General features: G+C 50.2%; 1 protein-coding gene across 1 annotated transcript; it reads right to left on the bottom strand.

Annotated features, from left to right (window-relative positions):
- Nucleotides 1–124: 124 nt before the first annotated feature.
- On the bottom strand, nucleotides 125–21,844 carry Znf862 (zinc finger protein 862). The gene is made up of 5 exons (XM_087901837.1): nucleotides 21,179–21,844; nucleotides 19,454–19,625; nucleotides 7,700–7,804; nucleotides 4,774–6,891; nucleotides 125–3,416 (listed from the first exon to the last, which is right to left on the bottom strand). The coding sequence occupies exons 1-5, from the start codon at nucleotides 21,836–21,838 to the stop codon at nucleotides 3,340–3,342; spliced, it is 3,132 nt and encodes a 1,043-aa protein (XP_087757963.1). The 5' UTR covers nucleotides 21,839–21,844; the 3' UTR covers nucleotides 125–3,339.
- Nucleotides 21,845–22,037: the final 193 nt, after the last annotated feature.

The raw sequence follows: 22,037 nt of genomic DNA, 5'->3' as shown, positions 1-22,037 counted from the left end.
GGTGAGCATGGGACACTCGATTCCAACTCACGCTGCGCTTCATTCCGCTTCCATCTTCTTCACACTCGGGCAGAACCTCTCAGCTCACTCGGGACTCAGAGGAAGGACATCCAAAGACAGCAAAAAAGGCAAATTCTGCTTTATTCAAATAATGGAAGTTAAGTCTTGAACAAGGTTTTTTAACCTAATTTGGGCCTCCTTGAAACCAGGAGCCCATAGAATCCCAGACCAGTCACCATGTTCCTGGCTACACAGATGCCAGTCTGAGGGAACTGGTGACCTCCGCAGTCCTGACCACACTTAGCACACTAGGGACTTGCCCTTTGTGGTACAAGGCCTGGAGGTGGCTATAGTCTACTGAGCTTGGCTGGCCAGGGCTGAGCTTCCTCAGTGCCCGAGTCTCTATGGCTACTGAAATCAAAGTACTGAGTACAGTGCTGGCTGCTTGGCAGTCCCAGCGAGCTCCAGTTATCAGGGCAGGGGAGGGGTAAGCGCCAGACAGGAGATGCTGGCAAGAGAACAGGCAGGGGCAGGGGAGGTGGTGCACACCTTTAATCCCAGCTCTGGCAGGCAGAGGCGCGGGGTTCTCTAGGAGTTCAAGGCCAGCCTCATTTACCTAGAGACTGACAGACAGGTGGGGTGGGGTAGGGGTGTTAAGCGTGGGAAAAGGCAAGGAAGAAGGCAAGGACTGAGACCAAATGGACAGTGTCTCCTCTTCCTCACAACACACTTTGACTTGTTTTTCCCTGAGGCAAAACCCCAAGTTCCCAGTGAGCAAAACAGGAGCCGCCTGAGCAAAGGCTGCAAGGTGGGCGTGCCCACCACGTGTCCCTTGAGGGACCCCTCAGCTGGCCAGGGCACTGGGAAGTCCCTTCTTGTAGGGAGCCACCTGGAGGCACAGGTGGTCCTGCAGTTTGGAGGTATACAAGTCCATACCTGGCTTAGCCACGTGGGGCTGAGCACCCTTGCCTGCACATGCTCAGACCAGCAGAATGGCATTAACCAATCAGGACAGCATTCAAGCCTCTCCACTGTTTAAAAGCAGCTGCCTCTGGGCTCTACTTCCTCTCTCTAAGCTTTCTCTTGTCCCTGCACTCTCTCTTCCCTTCCCCCAATTTTCCTCAACCGAATGCTCCGAATAAAGACGTGACCAGGGAAGGAATTCTCGTTTTTAGTGGCGTTCATTCCTGCTGGTCAGGAAGCGCGTCGCACCTTCTCTGGTCAGAAAGCTTGAGTAAGGCAAACACCCAGGCTAGTAGCCTGTTCTCTGCATGATGGCCACCCAGGGTTTCTGGGGAGACTTGCTCCAGAAACACCCTGCTCCAAGGAGGCCCCTGTTCTATCTGAAGAAAACATCAGGAGGTGACCTTGGGGTGCTGGTATGGAGAGGACAGGGTAGCCACCTCAGCTCCTAAAACCTCACTCCAGAGAGTATGCCTCCATCACCGACAGGACCGGCGTCTCGCTGAGGGGTTGTCAAAGGAAAAGTGAGCCATGCGGATGGAGACCCTGACCTGGCAAATCCCTGGAGTCTGAAAAGGCTGCCTGAGCCACCTCCTCCACCTGGAGCCAAAGGTCTGCCTGTCCCTTTCTCCCAAGTCCTCGGGTTGGATAGGGGGGTTTTCTTCTTCTTCTTTTTTTTTTCAGCAGATTATTTTTTATTACTTTATAAATAATACCAATCAAAATGTCCACTTCCTCCCCTCCTCCCACTTCCCTCCTGCTCCCCCACTCATCCCCTTCCCCCTCCAGTTCTAAGAGAGGGCAGGGTACTCTGCCCTGTGGAAAGTCCAAGGCCCTCCCAGACGAAGGTTTTCTGGAGTGGGAAAAACACTGCACCCCATGGTCCGCTAGAGCTGAAGACTGGGTACGGCACTGCTGGGGGGGGGGGGGGGTAGGTGTGCAGCACCTGCTGGAAGGAGTGGGCAAGGGGCACGGTCAGAGGTTGTGTGCTTATGACCCAGAGCAGGGCCTGCAGCAGACAGGCAATGAGCAAGGCTCCTGCCTTTTTAAAACGAGCAGGAGACAGAGCCAAGGAGCCCATCCGTTAGGCAGTTCTCCAACCTGGAGCGAAAGGCAGAATCTAGACAGATCATCCTAACCAAACAGGCAACCACTGAGCCTGCAAGGTCTGGCTGCCCTGGGATTCCCAATAAAAGGGAAAATGTGAGAGGGCCCACAGTTTTCCTGGAGGTCCTTCTACGGGAGGGGAGGTGGCTTTAAAGCCAGAGGATACCCACGAAGGTGCTGGGGGAAGCTTATGAGAAGCTACAGCTGCTGGACTGGTGTGGGGAGTAGGGTTCTACTCGCCCAGAATGAGGCACGTTTGACAAGCCCTGGTGCTTCCGAGCAGTCTGCAGGGCACTCTGCAGAAGGATGGGTGTCCCTGTCCTGTGGACAGCGCTTCCACCTCCAGGGGCAAAGCTGACGCCTTAGCTAAGGACAAGAGCAGGTAGGAGCAGCTAAGTGCTCTGACAAGCCCTTCTCTCCAGGACCCTGAGGTTCCCGCTGACTACTGCTGTAGCTACAGGGAGCCCACAGGCACGTGGATTCTCTGTGGCAACCACATGAGGAGGCACAGGAAAGAGGAAGGCATTAATCGTAGGCACATTATCTGCAGAAGAGCTGGCCGGGATTCTACACCTCCCACCTCTTGTACACTCCTCAGGAAACTGCCAAGGGTTGAGGTTGGAGGGGGAGGCGGGGGAACACCAGGTTCCCTTCAGAGGGAGCATGTCTCACTATGCAGGAGCTGTGGTAACAGGTGCTGGTGTGTGTCAAAGGCAGACCTTAAGGGGTAGGGGCTCCTGGATTCTACTACATGAGCCTCCACAGTGGTCCAGAATGGCCAGTCCTGGGGGCTTCTGCAGCAGGCCAAGGTCTCTGGACCATGGTCATTTCCACCACCAAAGTGGCCTTCCCCAGAGGCCACCTCCTATTCATGCCAGGGATGTGGAGAACCGGGCTGTTCCTTTCCCATTAGCCCCACTCTCCCAGAGGAAAGTCCTCTGCCACCAGAACGTGTGGGATGAACCCTCTCACGGCAGGATTCCTTGGGAAAAACAGACTTGAGGTAAGTGCCCCTCGGGCATGCTTTTGCACTGAGGGTCACTGTGGCACCTTGAGGGCCTTGTCCCCTTCAGCCCTTTGTCGCTGCCCACATTCTGGGCCCACAGAGTATCCAACCAGGACAGTTGAGGATCTTCAGAGAGTCTCTCTCCATGATCAAGGGTTCCCCAGAGCTGTGTCTAGGCCACTCGTCAGAACCACAGGGCTTCTGAGACGGCATAGGGTCCAGGAACCTTCACTATGTGTTCCTTCTGAACCTCATGCCCCCCCCTATGATGTGACGGGTGTCTTCCGGACTGTGGATTCCTCCTTGCAGAGAGGAAACCCCTTCTTCCTGAACCCCGTATCTGTGGAGGAGACAAGGAAGAGCACACTGAGCACAGGACAGTTGTCTGCCCTACCGTCTGTCCACGTCTGGTGCAGGCGACCTTTAGCACAGACTGCTCAGGTCAGCACTGCGTCCCCCACTACTGGCCTGCCTGCTCTGGTGTCGCCGCCTCCCTCTCCCCCCTGCCCCGGGGCCAAGGATTGGGTTGGGGCTTTATCCTCAGGAAACACCTGGAAATGTCCGGAGATCCTTTTGGTTGTCACAACTGGGATGCAGGTTCTGGTATTCCAGAGGGAAAATAATGGTTAGAGGCCAGGGACCTGTAAGCATCTAGTGCATTGGTGCCCACCGCAAGGAGTTGTCGGGCCTGAATGTCCACAGGGCCGGCTGCACACGGTTTGCTAGTGTCTCCATTTGCTGCCTCACGGGTACCAGTCTTCCCAATCCCACAGAGAGGAAAACTTTTCCTCCCTCACCTCATTACAGGGAGCAGACTCAATGAGGTCATTCTTTGTTATCACACGGAAGGAGACACACCTACTTCCTGTCCATGCCAGGGTCATCAGTCTGGCCACAAAGCCTCTGTCACCCCTCACATTCAACTCTACTGACAGTGACCTCAGGCTCAGAGGTTAAAAAAAATAAAAAGCAGTGGGAGGAGTAGGAAGGTGATGGGCCGGAAAAGCATCAGGCAACATGGAGACCCCTCATGGGCTTTGGTCTCCAGGACGGGAAGAAGGGGATTTCCCATTCAGCTTTCAGTACTTTGCCCTAAGATGGAATACAACCCCACCGTCTGGCTGGTAGCTGACAGAGGCTCCCCCATCTGTTTTCAGGCTCCCCCGCTCCAGGGGTTCCCACAGCCCCAATGAGCTACCTCTCCACACCACGTCCCTCACAGCCACCCCGACCCTCACTGCCGTCTTCTCTCCTGAAACCCCACTGCCTGGCCCAAAGCCAAGCCAACCCAGCTTAGAAGATGAAACCACCCCTGCCCAACACCTCCAGCCCTTGAATTTCATTCCCAGCAGTGGGCTTCATCTTAGCGCCATGTGCTCTACTGGTCAGACTGTTGTGGGCTAACTCTTAGATGAACGTGCCAGCGCCAGGATACTGGCTTGCAGAGGAGCTCGGCCCACAGCTGGGGCAGGTCACTCCAAACTGCCCGTGGCACCACCCCTGCTATCATGAGCGGGGTCACATACTCCTCCAGCTTAGTTCTGCCTCCAGCTCCTCCCTGCAGGTGGCTGGGCACTCTGCAGCGCTCCACAGGTCCCTCCTCTGTAGGCTGACATGCTCAGCCCCTGGCTCGGCATGAGACTGGGAAGACATGGGGCTCCTCTTTGGTTCCCACGCTAATGACACTGTGTACTCACTGGCATGGGAGCAGGTAGGCGCCTGGGCACAGGCATAGCTGTGGCTGAAGCGTCGTCCCGATGAGGTCAGGTACCAGTGTTGGATGGCAGGCTGGGGGTCATACTCTGCCACTGCCACGCCATTCACAGCCGTCATCATGAGCGTGTTGAGCACCTCACTGGAGAGCTTGGTCCTCTCCTCGGTTCTGATCCTGTGCAAGGTCTTGAATCCTCGTTCACAGCAGGAAGTGGAGATGGGCACGCTGACCACCACAGCCAGGAGCTTGCTCAGGAGAGGGAATCGACAGTGCTGAGTCAGGGCGATCTTACACAGCACAGAGAACGGAAGGTTCTGGGTAGCAGCTTTCAGGCTCAGCCACTCCTCCAGCAGCGCTTCCTCACTGTACCACGCGGGGAGGGAGAGTTCGAAACACCTGGCAAGGCTGAGAATGTCACCATTCCCAAAGCAGGCCAGTTGGACCCCTCTGGGCCAGGCCGTGGTGTCTAACACCTCCATGTTCTTGATCTGTGCGGGGCGGTCTGCATCAAACCTCTGCTGGAGATACTCGATCCCAGTCAGGATCGTTCTCTCCCTGTCTGCCCGGAACCACTGCTCTGCCGTCTCCACTCTGTCCAGGAAGATGCCGTGGAACTGCCCATCCTGGAAGCTGGCATTGAACTCTTCTTCTTTAGGCCCCACCTGCAGGCGGAGACTCTCCAAGGCCACATAGGCCTGCCCCAGGGTAGAATGGACTTCTGTGACCAGGGCTAGCTCCTTCCGGCAGACCTCAGACAGAGGCCTGTAGATGCTCAGGAAATCCAGAAGGAAGTGACAGAACTTGATGAAATGGAAGCCCTTTATCTGCTTCAGCATGCCCCTGGCTCTCTGGCCAGTCTGGCCCCCAGCCTCCGCCACACTCTGAAGGTGCCTTGCCAGGGCGGGCCAGCTCCCGATGAGTACGTTCAGAGTGCGCCTTTGGCTGGCCACCCACCTGACAGCGGTCAAGTCCTTCAGACGGATGATCTCCTGCTCCAGGGAACCGGCGCCGCCCCGCAGCTCACCCAGCCTCTTGCTGGAGGACTGATAAAACTTGAAGACGGTCCGGATGTGCCGGTTGCACCTCCTCACCAGAGGGACGCTCCCACAAGCGTCCAGCACGGCCACGGGCAGCTGGTGGGCGACACTGTGCACGGGCAGCAGCTGAGGGATGGCCCCCCGGAGCTTTTCCACGAGGCCTCCCTTGCGGCTCAGCATGGCAGACCCATCAGTCGCCAGGCCCACCACCCAGCCGGGCTTCCGGAAAGGGATATCCAGCTCATCCAGGGCAGCAATGATGGTCTCGAAGTACCCATCTACCGTCTCACTGGGGAGAGGGGCCAGGGTGATATAGGACTCCTTCACCTTCGCCTGCTTCAAGTAGCGCATGTAGATCCCCACGCAGGCCTGGTCGGAGGAGTCCGAGCAGCTGTCCAACAGCAGGCTCACACACGGGGAGCTCCGGAGGTCTCTGAGTATCTCCTTCTTCAGGGTCTCGGAGATATACTTGATGAACTGCGTGCAGGCAGTGCGATTCCGGTACTTGCCCAACAGCGTGGTGCCGGTGTTGTGGAGGAGTTGCAAGACCTTCCCGAAGTCATTCAGAGGCCTGGAGTGGTAGGCAATGGAGTAGGCGGCATTGAAGAAGTGCTCCATGTTGGCCACGAGGTCGCTGGAGATCTCTGGAGTGAGGGTAGGCTGCGGGCTGTCACCTCTGACCTCCACGGTGTTGACACACAGTTTGTGTGCCTTACTGACCTCATGGTACCTCAAAGTTTCCACTTTAAAAGGCCCAGTATAACCTTGGACTAAGCGGGATGACTTGTCGTGGACTGTTGGTCTCTCTCTGCAAACAGAGCAGAACAGCTTGGTCTCCTTGGAGTCCATTACTAACCAGGGGAACTGCCCAAACCATGACCTCTGAATGGACCGGGGCCGGTACGTCCTCTTGACTTTCCCATGTCTGCCCGCGTCTCCTCCACATGTGCTGGGAGGACAGGGAGAGGGACACGTCTCCACGGAGGCTGGAAGCGGGACGGGCTCTGCCGCTGAGGCCTGGGTTTGGATGTTGGCATCTCTCATTGCCACTGTCTTCTTTTTCCCTTTGAAAAAGAATTAAATTAATTTGGTTTTGCTGTTCCAAACTCTGGTCTTACCGGCCAAGGCACCTGCGCTGAGTAAGACACTAAAGCAGAGAAGCCGGACACAGTCTCTTCTTTACAGATCAACGCCAGCGTCTACGAGCCCTTCCCAGCGTTACAAGTGAAGACCAACATGGCTCCCCAGAAGAAGAAGCATACCCTTGTTTGTTCTTACTCGCCGGATACCCCAGGGCTGTGAGATACCAGATGCTGATGAACTTAATCAGCCACCCTTGGCCAGAGACATTATTAGAAAAACAGGCAACTTCAATCTACTTGTGAAGCTTCGCCAACAAGTGAGGTTAAATCCAAGGTTAAACCTTCATCTTCTCATGAGTCTCAGAAAGGAGGTTAAGACGCACACCGAGTGGCTACTGGCCAGTGAGCTATGGACCAGGCTGTGTCGAACATGGAGTTCTCACCGGCCACAGAGTTGTCGCTGCTCCCCAGGAGGAGAGGAGAAGAGAGGGTCGCTCGGACAGGCAGGCCCATCCCACGGCTGTCCAGTGTCTCTCATTTACCTCCCCCAGCACGGCCACAGCTATCAGCACTTCTGCCTGTCAGGGGACCTTATTTCTTCTGCACTGCCCCAGCAGCCTAGACTGTTCTGCAGTCTCAGAGAAGGCTAGGTCCTTATTCATCTTTGTCTACCTGTGGCCTAGGAACACCATCGGTCCAGGATAAGCATGGCTGACCTCATGTCGTGTGGCTTCCTGTGCTACATGTGTCCAGGCTTGTATAGCTTAGAACTTGATGAGGCGAGACTCACCTAGGGAGCGACTTCTCCCTGACTGTAGCCCATGAGGGTCCTTGATCCAGGGTGCGGCTCTCCGTTCCAGTTTTGTGATCAAATCTGGCTTGGCATCAGGTGGCTCTATTGCAGAAATGAAGATTCATAATGTCACTAGGCTGGCAGGGCACATAGTCCGCCACAGGCGAGACCTGGTCCTGCAATATGCAGAGAAGACTGGGTTCTGTCCTTCGTAAAGGCCAGTGAGTGGGACAGACTTAGAACACACTCATCTAAATGCCAAAATAGAGGCCAGGGAAGACTGCAATTCTTAGCCAGGATGGACCACTTCTATGGCCAGCTATGGGAACCAAGAGTCAGGGAGATACTTCCAGACAGGAAGTGGGGAAAAGAAACAAAGAATAAAAGAGGAGAAAGATGCAGGGATGTTGGTGCGGGAGAATTATCTGTATTCTGTCAATCATATTTTAATAAAACGCTGATTGGCCAGGCAGGCAGTATAGGCGGGAAAGCCAGACAGGAAGTAGGGGTGGAGCAAAGAGACTGGGAGTACTCTGGAAGCAGAAGCTCTCTCTCAGCCACTCCTGCACAGACCACCGAAGAGGCAACATGTAAGCTGTCACACTGAGAAAGGTACTGAGCCCATGTGGCTAAAATAGATAAGGATAATGGGGTAACATAAGTTATAAGAGCTAATAAGTAGCCTGACCAAATGGGCCAATCAGTTTATAACCTTATGGAGTCCTGTGTGTAATTTCTCTTTGGGATTTGCCGGCTGTTGGGGTACCGGGCGGGACGGAAACCCCAACAAGCCGGCCCTCATGTTACAGGATGTAGTGTGAAGCCCTTTACAAGAGGCTGAAGTTGCCGCCAACTGACTGCGCTTGAGCCCCACCCCCACAGAACTGCAGCTGGCTTTTGTGCAGGTGGCTAGCTAGCTGCGTATATCTGAATTAAGAACCTTTGAAGACAGCAGCCATCTGTAATGAACCCTGAAAGAGGGTTAGGAGAGTTATCCACTACTCTTTACTTAGCTCAGGGCATGCAGAAAACTGTTACATTGTTTAATGTCAAATCCATTACTATCCCCTTCCATGCTTTTGTATGTCTGTGAAAGTGTGCCGGAATGGGTCAGCAAGATGGCTCAGTGAGTAAAGGTGCTTGCCACTAAGCCTGATAACCTGAGTTCAATTCCCCAGGAACCACACAGTGATAGGAGAGAGATTACTCCCACAAGCTGTTCTCTGACCTGTACATACATGCCATGGCATACATATGCCCCCCCCCACAATGTTTAAAACACACAGAAGTAACTAGTAGTTTTAGATGATTCTGGGAGAAACTAAAGGAGGGCTTATCCCTCGGTACACTTGAATATTCATATGCAGGACATGGATATTTGTGTGTATCACACGTCTACTCTTAATGAACACAAAGTAGGTAGATGATTACAACGTGGCAGACTGAAGAACAGCTGTCCTTCTCGAAAGGGCTTTAGAAGATAAAGAATAACCAGAAGCACAAGCCCAGGGAAGCACCGCGCTAGACGCACCCGGAGCCAGGCACCAGAGGGGAGGCTGGCAGTCTGCAGCACAGAACCTCAGACCGACTCAGAAACATGGGCTCCCGTGGGCGGGACTGGGGTGTCATCAATGGGAAAGGAACAGACAGCCAACAGGACCAGTGCCTGCTCAGAGATCCAAGAAACCCTCAGCTCTTCACGGAACCAGGGAAACAGCACCACAGCAGGGGAAGGAGGACAGGCTGAGCACACCGGAAAACCTTCCAAGAGCAGCCCCCAGGATACGGAAGAGTGAAGGGGAGTGGTGTTTACAACAAACTGGCCTTTATTCATAGGTACACTGTCGTACACCAAGCACCCTGGCTGGGGCTTGTACCCTCTACAGCAGTGACAGACAGGGTGTGTGTGTGTGTGTGTGTGTGTGTGTGTGTGTATGCACGCACATGCGTGTATATGTTTGTGAACTGAAACTGCCCTCCCTCTCTCTCCACACACCAACATATCCTGAGTTTTGTAGGATCTTCTACGACACACTCAAATTACAGTCGGTCCCTACAGTGTTACCTACCCTAATGATTGTACAGAGCTTCCTGGTGGCATTAAAGGCATTTAAATAATTTTTTAAATTTTATTTAGTATTATTAACTGCCATCATTATTATTGTTATTACTAATTATTATTTGGCTTTCTGAGACAGGGTCTCTTCATGTAGTCCTAGCTATACTGGTACTCACTATGTAGACCAGGCTGGCCTCACACTCACAGAGAACCACCTGCTTCTGCCTCTCAAGGGCTTGGATTAAAGGCGTATGCTACCATGTCCAGTAAGGTTCTGTTTTTAAATAGGAATGAACTTAGAAAACAATAGTTTAAGAAAAGTCTCCTATGTGAAAACGAGAGACTGAAACAAGCAGGGGAAAGTACTAGATCTAGAGATAGCGCAGGGAGCAACATAAAACTTTAAAATAGGAACTAAGAATTAATAGTGAGGGGCTGGGATAGGGTGACCAAGTTCAGGTTCCAGCACCCACACTACTGGCTCAAAACTGCCCCTTGTCCAGTTCTAGGAGATGTGACTTCCTTCTGATCTCCGTGGGCACCATGCACACACGACAGACATGCATTAACATACACAAATAAAAATAATCTTTTAAAAAAGTTTTTATTCACTGATAGGTACGGTTGTTTTGCCTGCACATATGTCTGTGCACCATGTGTGTACCTGTCCTCAGAGCCCTTAGGACTGGAGTCACAGAAGTGTGAGCCACAATGTAGATTCAGGGATTCAAACCCAGGTTCTCTGGAAGAGCAGCCCATGGTTAACCCTGAGCCCTCTCTTCAGTCCCAAAATTAATATTTTTAAAAATAAGGGACTTTAAGAAAAAGAATTAATATTGACAGTAAGAAGAGCCATGATGGTACTTCAGGAAAGAAGAGAGTTCAGAAACAATAGCAAAAACAAAAATTAAAAAAAAAACAACAAAAAAACAACTTGAATTGTTAGGAAATAAAGACATTTATCTGAAAGTTGTAAAAAATAAGAGGCAGAAAATAGAGAAAAATAAACAAAACAGAGTCTAAGTCTAGGAAATATCTGCTAACAGAAGAGTTTTGAGGAAAAAAAAAGAAAAAGAAAAAAAGACTGAGGAAACCACAGGAGGCCATTTTCCCCAGCTACAAAGGTGGGGCGCGGAGCCGCAGAGCAAACGGTAACATCCCTGGAGCATATGATGAAATACATTGGAACACTAGAATAGATTCTCAAAAGGTAATTATGGCATTTAATCATGCACATGTCTGTGTGTGGGAATATGCACATGAGTGACCAGAAGCGTCAGGTGCCCCAGGCTGGAGTTTCAGGCAGTTGTGGGCTGCCAGATGTGGGTGCTGAAAACTGAGAGTTCTCTGCTGGAGCAGTCTGTGGTAACTGCTGAGCCAGCTTTCCAGCCCCCACTGGGGTAGATTTTAAAGCTCTCAGAGGAGAAATACAGGCTGTGCCTGAAGATGTAGGAATAAGCAGAGTATTCGATTTCCCAGCAGCAGCGGTAAACACTCAACAGAAGGACGCTTTCAAACTCAAAACGACGCTTTCAAACTCAAAACGACGCTTTCAAACCGGGCTAAGCTTTCAAACCGATGCTTTCAAATCGCGCTAAGGAAACAGTGTGGGCGCCAGGAAGGGACCTGCAGGGTCTTTAAAGGAAGCTTTTGCATCGACCATTTGTTAGGAGGCTGCCAGAAGATGCGTCTGCTAAAACACCCACAAAACGGAAAGATCCAGGAGGTAGGAAAGCAACAGAGGAAGCGCTGAGCCACAGCTGTGCGGCAGGCCTAGTAACTAGACTGGTAACTCCTCTAGATGGCGCAAGAGAGAGGAAGGTCGAGAGCGCCCAGGAAAAGAATGAAAGTCAACAGATCTCAGGATGTTTAACCCAGGGAAAACATCATGTGTTTCTTAACTCCACAGGAGAGTTTGGGAAGAATCAGAGGGAGTACAAAAAAAAATTAACCAAATAAAAAATATGAAAAAGTTGCCAGGCGGTGGTGGCGCATGCCTTTAATCCCAGCACTCAGGAGGCAGAGGCAGGCGGATCTCTGTGAGTTCAAGGCCAGCCTGGTCTACAAGAGCTAGTTCCAGGACAGGCACCAAAGCTACAGAGAAACCTAGTCTCGAAAAAACAAAAACAAACAAACAAAAAATATGAAAAAAATCCCACTTCCAGGGTGAAAAATTTCTACAGTGAAGGAAACAGTAGAGTATAGCACTCAGCAGCAAACAACACACAAGCACAATTAGTCAAATAACTTACATTGATGTGACCATAAAAGCGTCTATACCTGTTCCGAGAGGATGGAGGAGAGAAGTGAACCTGTGTGGCGTAAGAGGACATGTCTTCATCCTCCACAGTAGGAATCACTAGGTAAGATCTAAAATTAAACCAGGAACAGCAGTGAACACACGCGACAGGGTGCTTAAGTATGACCCTGTCTGCCTATTGGGGCTGAAGGCATCAAATATGAGGCACCAGGGCCAGGAAGATGGCTCAGCAGGAATGAGTATTTGCCACCACTTGCATGAAAACCTGGCTTCAATTCCTGGAACCTATAGCGGAATGGGAGACCCAAACTCCCCACAAGTTGTCCTCTGACTGACAGGCACACACCACATACATGCACACATATGCACTATACAAATATGATGGAGAAGGGTCTTCTGTCTATGTGTTACTTTCATTGATTAATAAAGAGACTGCCTTGGCCTTTTTGATAGGCCAGCCCTTGGGTGGGTGGAGTAGACAGAACAGAACTGTGGGAGAAAGAAAGCAGAGGCAGGCAGTCACCATGCTTCAGCTGCCCAAGATAGACGCGGGTTAGAATCCTCCCGGTAAGCCACGACCTCATGGTGATACACAGATTATTAGAAATGGGTTAATTAATATGTGAGAGTTAGCTAATAAGGGGCTGAAGACAATGGGCCAGGCAGTGTTAAAAGAATACAGTTTCCGTGTAATTATTTCAGGTAAAGCTAGCCGGGCGGGCGGTGGGAAGCAGCCCGCCGTTCCTTTTACATAAATATAATTCTAAAAGAGTTTAAATGGAGTTTTGTTGCCAATAATATGGCAACAAGGCCCCGACTAGATACCACAGGCTAATAAAAAAACCCAGTGCTAAAAATGGGTTAGTTCTTTTGGAGTTGACTGGTGAGGTACCACAGATCCCCCCAAACATTATAGGCCATTGACAACGATAATGGTTACCTTCTAGAACTTGACGGTGAGATCCTACAGCTGAAGACGCTACTTGAACTGAGTCCTAGAACATGGAGAAATCAAGCTGGTACCGACCTAGAAGCTTCTTCCCTATTGGTTAGCGCTCATAGTGCTGGCCGGTGCTATGCATGTTACTGCCAGGAGAAAAGGAATCACAAGTCTTACCCACTTGTCAACCCTGCAAGTTACAACAATGATTAGCCTGGCAAGACATGTCCACTTGTGCAACCGCAGGACCACTGTCATGGGAGGAACCAACCACTTTCTTACTAGATTTAACGCTAGTTCCATAAGATAGAAGCTATACCTGACATCATTACCGAGGCCAAGAACCTGTGGCCAGACAGGTCATAGGTCCTGGGGCGGGAGCCTACTATCATTCTAAAGGGACATAGTATTTAACGAAATGTCAATGACTTATCATAACACCCATAGATTAGAGCACCTCTCAACCCTCATCAGGGAAGCTCTTCAGCAGACGGCAATTAACGGAGACCAAGAACTGTGAAGGTGCAGAGAATAAGAGACTGTGGATTGCTCAGCCCTAAATGGGACATCTGTATCATACATCCCCTTCCAAGGCTCAGGGATCTTTGCAGAAGAGGGGGTGGAAAGAGCGTAATAGCCAACGTTTTCTGGACACAACAGGGCAGCTGCATCTATGAGCCAAGAGTAGTTGAGACATCATGCACAAGGCCTTTGCAAGCTCCAAGCACTGGGCGGGGAGGTGGGCACAGAATCCTACCCCTTTGGCAATTGGCGGCTGCTGGGAGAGGGGGAGTCAGCTCAAGGGTGTAGTCCCTGGTAGGCTGACCATGCTCAAATGAAAGACCACACATCCAAGAACACAGATTGAACTCAGTGAAGTTTTTTTTTTTAAATGATAAAAAGTTGGGTGGGTAAGGAAGAGGGTGTGGATCTGGGAGGAGTTGGAGGACAGGGGTGAATACAATAAAAAACATAGTTTACAAAATTATCAAATAACTAATCTTTTAAAAATGAGGCACCTGCCATCTACCATTCAAGTAGGATCATGGCATAAACACAGGAAGCAGATGGTGCTGACACTGAAGGGATCAGGAAGCAGGTGTTGTAGATGTATGTGAAAGCTGCCAATGGACTGTGAGTCCCTCCCCCTACCATAGGGAAGGTGGGAATGGACCACCCCTCTCCCTGCACCTGTGGGGCTTGTCATAGAAACAGCTGAGGCCAATGAAAAACAAGAAAACCAAGCCCTGAGCTCCACAACCACAAAAAGGATTCTGCCACCAGTGGCAATGAGCTTGCAGCCCTTCCTCCCCAGGTCCTCTGGGCCAGTAGTCCTTGATTCTGGGTCTATGAGAAGCAAAGCGGGGAGCTTACTTGACCTCCTGACCTGGAGAACTTCAAGACAATAAAGATTTCTGATCCTTCTTGGCTACTCTCATCCCTAGGGTGGTAGGGTCCCCCCTCCCCAAAATACAGATCTAAAAGAATTTGTGTGGTATTGGCTTGTTCCTCACCCCCTAGCTCCTAACCTGGAGACACAGGCCTGTGACCAGCTCTGGAGAAGCTGGCCCTCTGGCTTCCCCTTGGCCATTCTAACATCCCTACTTATCTCCTAGAGAGAGCTGCCCTCTGTTCTCATTGCCACTTAGTGATACACCTTCTCCCCAACTACCCAGGTCTGGCTATAGTTGAGAACCTCTTCAGAGGCAGGCACTGTTCATCTGATGTAAAGGACCCAACTGCTCAGCACACGATGCCTTCTTTACTAACAAAAACCCTAGGTGAAGGGGAAGCTGGTTGAGGGCTTGCCCTGTATGCACATAGCACCGGGTCCATCTCTAGCAGAATATAAACCTGTAGTGTATGCCTACAGTCTTAGCACCTGGGAGTTAAGGCGGGAAGATTAAAAGTTCAATGTCATCAACTATAAATAGTGTTGAAGGGGCCTGCCTGAAATACACGAGACCTGTCTCAAACAACCAAAGCAACCAAAGCAAACAAAAAACAAACAACAACAACAAAAAACCAAAAACCCAAAAGACTTAGGTCAGCCTGGGTGTTTCTATTACTGACAAACATTCATCTGCTCTCTCTCCTCTCTCTCTCTCTCTCTCTCCTTTCTTTCACAGAGTCTCAGGCTGGCCTTTCAAATCCTTGATCCTTCTGCCTCAGCTACCGGAGTCCTGGGATTACAGGCATGCTCCACCATGCCCAATGACAAATTTTAGCTGCTTAACAGTTAAATGTAAATTAGATTTCTACATGATTTTTGGCAGGAAGCAAAAGACCTCATCAAACATGATCAAAGTGTGAAAACAAAATGTAAAAACATGGAAATAACAGAACAGTTGGATAGTCTGCAGAATGACAAACAACATAGTTCTAAATGGGTAAATCTGAAAATGAAAGACTAACAGGACACGCTGAAAGCAAAACAGGCTGAAGACAGAACTCGAAGGCAGAGCACTTGCCTAGCGTGCAGGGGCGCTGGGTTCTGCCCCAAAAGCCTTGAAAAAAATCAAAATACGATCAAGGCCTCTTCTCTGTAAGATGACTATCCTCTGTAGGTTTAGGACTGTTGGAACAGTCAGGTACTTGTGAGTGGCTAAAACCAAAGTCTATGTCTGCTGAGAAGCTCTGAGCCATCCAACTGCTAAATAGATGGAAATTGATATTAAACTTGATAGCATCAAACTGAGATTTCCGTTCGATACCTGGTCGAGGACTAGGGTTGAAGCTCGGCGGTTGTACTGGATGGTTTTATGATAACTTGGCACAGGCTAGAGTCATCAGAGAGGAGGAGCCCCACTTGAGAAAACGCCTCCATAAGACAGGGCTGTACGCAAGCCTGTAGGGCATTTTCTTAATTAGTGATTGATGGGGAGGGCCCAGTCCACTGTGGTTGGTGCCATCCCTGGGTTGGAGGTCCCGAGTTCTATAAAAATGCAGGCAGAATAAGACAGGAGGTACAGGTCATTAAGAAGCACCCCTCCTTGGCCTGTGCCTCTAGGTTCCTCCTGCCTCTAGGTTCCTGCCCTACTTGAGCTCCTGTCTTGATTCCCTTTGATGGTGAACTGTGACGTGGAGGCATAAGTCGAATAAACCCCTTCCTCCCCAAGTTGCGTTGGCCATCGTGTTTCATCATAGCAACAGTAACCTTAGGACAGTGGTTGTCTCAGTCAGGGTTTTATTGCTGTGAGGAGAAACCAAGATCACAGCAACTCTTATGAAGGAAAGCATTTAATTGGGGCTGACTTACAGTTCAGACCTTTAGTCCATTGTCATCGCGAATAGAAGTGCAGACACAGTGCCGGAGAGGAGCTGCGAGTTCAAAATCTGAAACCTCGAAGCCCACCCCCAGCGACACACTGCTTCCAACAAGGCCACACCTCCTAACAGTGCCTCTCCCGGAGCCTGTGCGGGCCATTTCCTTTCAGGCCACCACAGCGGGGAAGCAGCTGTTTAGAACAAGCAAGGCCCTCAGTTCCATCCTTAGCACTGCAGAGCAAAATAAAAGTCAGACTCAAGAATAACTCCCTAGGTCCAAATGAGAAGCAGAAGGAGGGAGAACGTGAGCAAGAAAGGCAGGACTAGAGGGAACCTTCATCTGACGATAGATGGAGATAGAGACGGAAGACCCACATTGGAGCACTGGACTGAGCCCCCAAGGTCCAAATGAGGAGCAGAAGGAGAGAGATCATGAAAAAAGGAAATCAGAACCGTGTGGGATGCGTTCACCCTCGGACACAAGGGGACTGATCTAATGAGAGCTCACCAAGGCCAGCTGGACTGGGACTGAACGAGCATAAGATCAAACCGGAGTCTCTAAATGTGACTGACATGGGGGCTGACTGAGAAGCCATTGTCAATGGCACTGGGTCTTGTTTTGTCTGCATGTACTAGCTTTCTGGGATCCTAGTCTGTTTGGATGCTCACCTTCCTAGACCTGGAGGGAGCGGGGAGGAACTTGAACTTCCCAAAGGGCAGGAAACCCTGACTGCTCTTAGAACTGGAAAGGAAGGAGGGGAGGGAGTGGGGGGAGGAGGAGAGGGAGTGGGGAGAATGGGAGGGTATGGGGAGGAGGGGAGGAAGTGGAAATTTTTATAAACAAATAAATTGATTAATAAAAAAATAAATCCAACACAAAAAAAAAGAATAACAAACTCGGAAACAATCCCATTTTAACACTGTAATTATCTTTCCCATTGCAAACCCTGAGAAGACAGTTGGGGGGAGGGGAATAAACTAAAGAAAGAACAATAGGAAGTGTGCGGCCCTAATGTGCCACAATGGGACATCATCCACCTCTCACTAAGGTGACAAAACCAACAGTGATCCTGCAGGGACAGTGTGAAAGAACAACTGTTAGCTACAGCAAGCTAAAACACTGGCTGGCATCGGCTGCTGCTTGACCTTTTAAATGACCTTACCTTATGCATGGCCATCACTTTAGTACCAACATGAATAACTTCAATTCAAAAAAAGGGAGTCCAACTAGTAACAGACATACAAAATAAGGATTTTACCTAAGTCCAAAGTACATTCAGTAGACAGGGCAGTAGGATTCACTTTGGACATTTACCAGATAAATGACTGTGGTCTGGGAGCTGTTCTCTCAATGGAAAATATTACTGCCTACTTGCAGAACTGGTTTAAATACCACATCAAATACACAGCAGGCTTTCAACATAGGACCAGCCCTTGGCAGACATTCAGGCCACAGCCAAAGCCACTGTTGCCACTTCCAGAAATAATAATAATAATAATAATAATAATACTTACCAAAAGAAAACTATGAAGCAAGACTAAGTATGCAGATCATAGTATTTTGAATAAGATACAAGAAATAGATCTCAAAACTTAAAAAAATGCAAAATTGTCTGGAAGCAAACTGCCTTCCTACTGAAGGCTACTTTAAAAAAAGAAAACCCAACTTTTAAAGTGGGTATGCAATTATTTTATTTATTTTAGGTTTTACTCTGTAACCCTGGCTGATCTGGAACTCTCTGACCTCGCATGGCCTCGAACACACATTGAGCCTCCTGCCTCCGCTCCCTGCCCAGCTTGCATGCAATTTTTGCAAATGAATTTCCCCCTGCATCTTGCTTCCTAGCTGTATAGTAGCAGTGTCAATGTTCTGAAAGCACAGCCCATTCACAGGCACCCAGATCTTGGGGACACACACACGGCCTCTGTCACCATGAAATAATGGTTACTGAAGTAACTTCTGGAATATCTGGGGAGCCATTTAAGTGCTGAAAAGAACTGGACTGGTGTACTGCAGAGGTAGAACTTTTACCTAGCACACACAAGGCCCTGGATTCAAACTTCTGCACCACACATATGTAAGAATAATTATGGAATTATGAATAATAATAAGTATATAGAAGTATGTTAGAAAGTGGAGCTAGAGAGATGGCTCAGTGGTTAAGAGCACTGTCTACTTTTCCAGAGAACCCAGGTTCAATTCCCAGCCCTCACATGGCAGCTCACAAGCATCTGTTACTCCAGTTCCATGGGATCTGATGCTCTCCTTTGGTCTCCACCAGCACTGCACACACACAGTGCACGGATACACATGCAGACAAGACACTCATACACACTAAAAAATAAAACAAAAAGGGTATGTGAGAAAACAGTCAGACTATAGCTGGAGTGTAAACAAAGGGACGCGTCCCTCATCAGAGCCCAAAGGGTCTGGATTTCTCATTCTAGCGAAGACATCCCCGAGCAGAAGTTATGAGAACTGCTGCTGCAGTTCCTGCGTGCACACAGCGGCTTGCTCTGCAACTCCTGCTGCAGCGCACACCAGTGAGACTAAGAAACACCAGCTGGAACAGCTGTCTCCACATCTGGGGCTGCAGGGCAAGCTGGGGTGTCTGCCACTAAGATGCCAAGTGAAGAGTGAGAAACAAATGCGGGAGAGGTCAGAACACACTCTGCCACCCTCCTAACTCTCCCAGGCCCAGGCCCGTTGACATTAATGCCAGGGCAGGTGAGCCTCAGGCTGTGCAGATGGGGTGGGAACCCCGAGAAGCCCATTTATCTTCAGGCTCTGCTCATGTTGCTCCCCTTCTCCGTCCTGCCTGGGTACCCTTCCTCCATCCAGGGGACCTGGATTGTGGCCCTCATCATACTTCTCTGAAGACTTCCTGACTCCTCCCTCCTACACTCGGATCTCTCTGCCCCACTTCAGTAGCCCCAGGGTACTCTTCCAGAATTCTCCTATGGAACTCAGATGTTTCACAGTTTCCTTCAAAGGCCTGCTGATGCCACAAGGCCGCTAGTCCCTAAAGGCCCCACGGCACCCAGCATGGGTGGAGAGACGGACAGGTAGACAGATGAGGAGGTGCTACAGGACAGTGACCCAAAGCTGGCAATGTTCTGAGAGAAGAGAGGCTCACTCTCTGCCCATGAGGAGCGGGAGAAACTGGAGGGAGGCCACAGCCGCACCAGAGGCCGGCGAGTCATAAAGCTGACGGAGAGCTTTACCCAGGGACGCCAGCAGCTTGTAGTTCATCTGCATCACATCTCTGTAGAGCTCCTTCTGCTGCCGGTCCAGCAGGCCCCACTCCTCCCGAGTGAAGTACACCGCCACATCCTCAAACGCTGCAGCGAGCTCCCGGATCACCCTGGACGCCTTCAGCTGCTCCTCAGGAGGTTCCTGCAACACAGAGCAGCACTCAGCCCCCTGCTGGAATGAGAAGGGCACGAGGCAGCCTTCTGAGGACACCTTCCTTCTGGGGACCCTAGACAGAACCCAGGAGCCCCAGATAGAACATAAACCAAACTGTCTCAGTCAGAGGATCTTCAGGAAACTCACGGAACGGCACCTCTGACTGCATGCTGTCACTTAGAGACCCACGGTCACCCGGTACCCACTGTGGTTATAGAGAGGACTGTCTGCCTCCAAGGACTACCAACAGGATGCAAAGGAAGCTGAGTTAGCGAGAACCGATGGTGCGTCTAACTAAAGAGGGTTTTATGCACACCATGCTGCTAAAATCCCAAGACTAGCTTCTAACTAAAGAGGTTTTACGCACACCTCACTACTAGAATCCCGAGACTCTAAAGGTCAGACCTGTTATTATCTCTTAAACTCCTAACACTAAAAGACAACAACAACAGAAGGTTTGCTCTTTCTCTGGATTCTACTGCTACCCAGTAGAAGACCCCTGTGATGCTGTCTGTGAGTGAGCTACCCGCTGACTCCGGACCACCAGTGGTTTACTATGAAATCCTACTTGGTTGCGACAGTTGAGAACTACAGAAAACTCAAGTCACTCAAAGATCCCAGTTTCCTTAGCTACCGACTCTCCAGGAAATTGGGTAATCATGAAATAAAGACAAGTTGAACATTATCATCTACTGGGGTTCAGCAGAGCTGTACCAAATGGAAGGAAAGTACCAGGCTGGTCGCTAGGGCTCTGGGGGAAGGCCACACAACAGCTTGTGGATTCTGGACTCCATGAGGTCACTCCTTCTTGAGTCTCAGTTTTTCTCTCAATGTGGTGAATTTAGCAATGCTTGCTCTACCAGCTCAGGGTAACCTTAGACACGGCTCACCCCACAGCACCTGGGAAAACCCTGTGATGTTAAAAGATATGAACAGCACAACATGGTCTATGCTCAGTTCTTGGTGGTGGCCACTGCTTGCATTCTGGAGCTGTTTTGAATGCTGGGTAAAGATCATCATCCCTTGTATGAAAAGTCAGGACGCTCTCTCTGTACCATAGATTAGGCTTTGCTGTCCATAAAACAGAAGATAGCCTAGCAGCTGTCCCAGTTAAATGAGTTAATACGTGTAAAGCATTTAAAGCAATACCTAGCACACTACAATAATGTGGTTGGGGCTGGAGAGATGGCTCGGTGGTTAAGAGCACTTGCTGCTCCTCCAGAGGACCTGGGTTCAATTCCCAGCACCCACATGGCAGCTCCCAACACTTATGACTCCAGTTCCAGGGGATCTGATGCCCTCTTCTGGCTTCCACAGGTACTGCACACATGTGTGTACAAATACGGTCAGACAGACATTCGTATACATAAAATAAAAATAAATACAATATCAAAAAACAGAAAAGCGCGTGTGCTCTGGTGACCCTATGATGTCAGTGCTGAATATCACCACTGTTCTCTTTTCCACCGTCATTTTGTAATTTATGTCACTTTCAGCATGGAATCTTCTTCTCTGAGGCACAGCAGTCAATAGCCTATTACCTGGCTGCAGAATTCAACAGTGTCTTTACACAAAGTGCTGCTATCTGAGGGACTGGGGATGCCACTGCCAGTTTCCTTTTGCCTCAGATCTGACATGCAGCCTAGATGCAAAGCAGGGATGGCTCCACTCCCTGGAGGGTCCTCTCGTTCAGTCCCTGGGCTTGACTGGAGCTCAGCTAGGCCACCAGAGTCTCCCAGGGGGGCTGGAGGGTAGACCGTGGGATAGTCTGCAATGAAGAGGTGTTCAGGGCTGGCCCGGATATCTGCAGAACTCTCCCTGAGACTCTGCGGGTGGGCTGCCCAGAGGGGGTCCTTGGCGGCCAAGGCATTGACACGGAACAAATGGGCCTTGCTCCTGGCATGGGATTTGAGAGTTTCCACCTTGAATGGTCCTGTGTAGCCTTCTAGTGATCTTGACCTTCTATCCCTGACTGGTGGGGATTCCCGGCAGACAGCACAAAACAGAACCTCATTCATGACCAACCACAGAAACTGTGTGAACCACAACTTCTGGATAGAACGGGGCTTTGGGGGGTTCCTGTTCCTTCCCGTCCAGTCTTCCTTGACAGTGCTGTTCTCTGTGCTGAAGTGGGCAAGGCAAGCTTTCTTTTGAGGTGGTAGGTATGGTTCTTTCTCTCGGGTGGAATCCTGCACATCCATGTAGTTCACGTGGATGTGAACTACAAGATAAATGAAATTTGAAACGCTATGGTCTGAGAGCCATCAAACATACAAATGGCAGAAGGACACACTCAGTCTAACACGATACCCCTTCTTCCACACTTACTCTTAAGAATCATCCTAACTGCATTTCTGACGTTCATTCACCTGACTCCTCATACCCACCTTGCTTCACCAG

The sequence above is a fragment of the Myodes glareolus genome, chromosome 25 (assembly GCF_982192425.1).
Source record: "Myodes glareolus chromosome 25, mMyoGla1.1, whole genome shotgun sequence".
Taxonomy (NCBI): Eukaryota; Metazoa; Chordata; class Mammalia; order Rodentia; family Cricetidae; genus Myodes; species Myodes glareolus.
Note: the sequence above shows the minus strand (reverse complement) of the source record. Positions and strands in the feature narration are given on the sequence as shown.

Coding starts and splice junctions, on each gene's coding strand:
- Znf862 (XM_087901837.1), bottom strand. CDS start 21,838: ATGGATGTGCAGGATTCCACCCGAGAGAAAGAACCATACCTACCACCT. Junction 7,805..19,453: donor CAAGCTGCTGGCGTCCCTGG/GTAAAGCTCTCC, acceptor TTTCTGCAATAG/AGCCACCTGATGCCAAGCCA. Junction 3,417..4,773: donor GCCTACCTGCTCCCATGCCA/GTGAGTACACAG, acceptor TCTCCTCCACAG/ATACGGGGTTCAGGAAGAAG.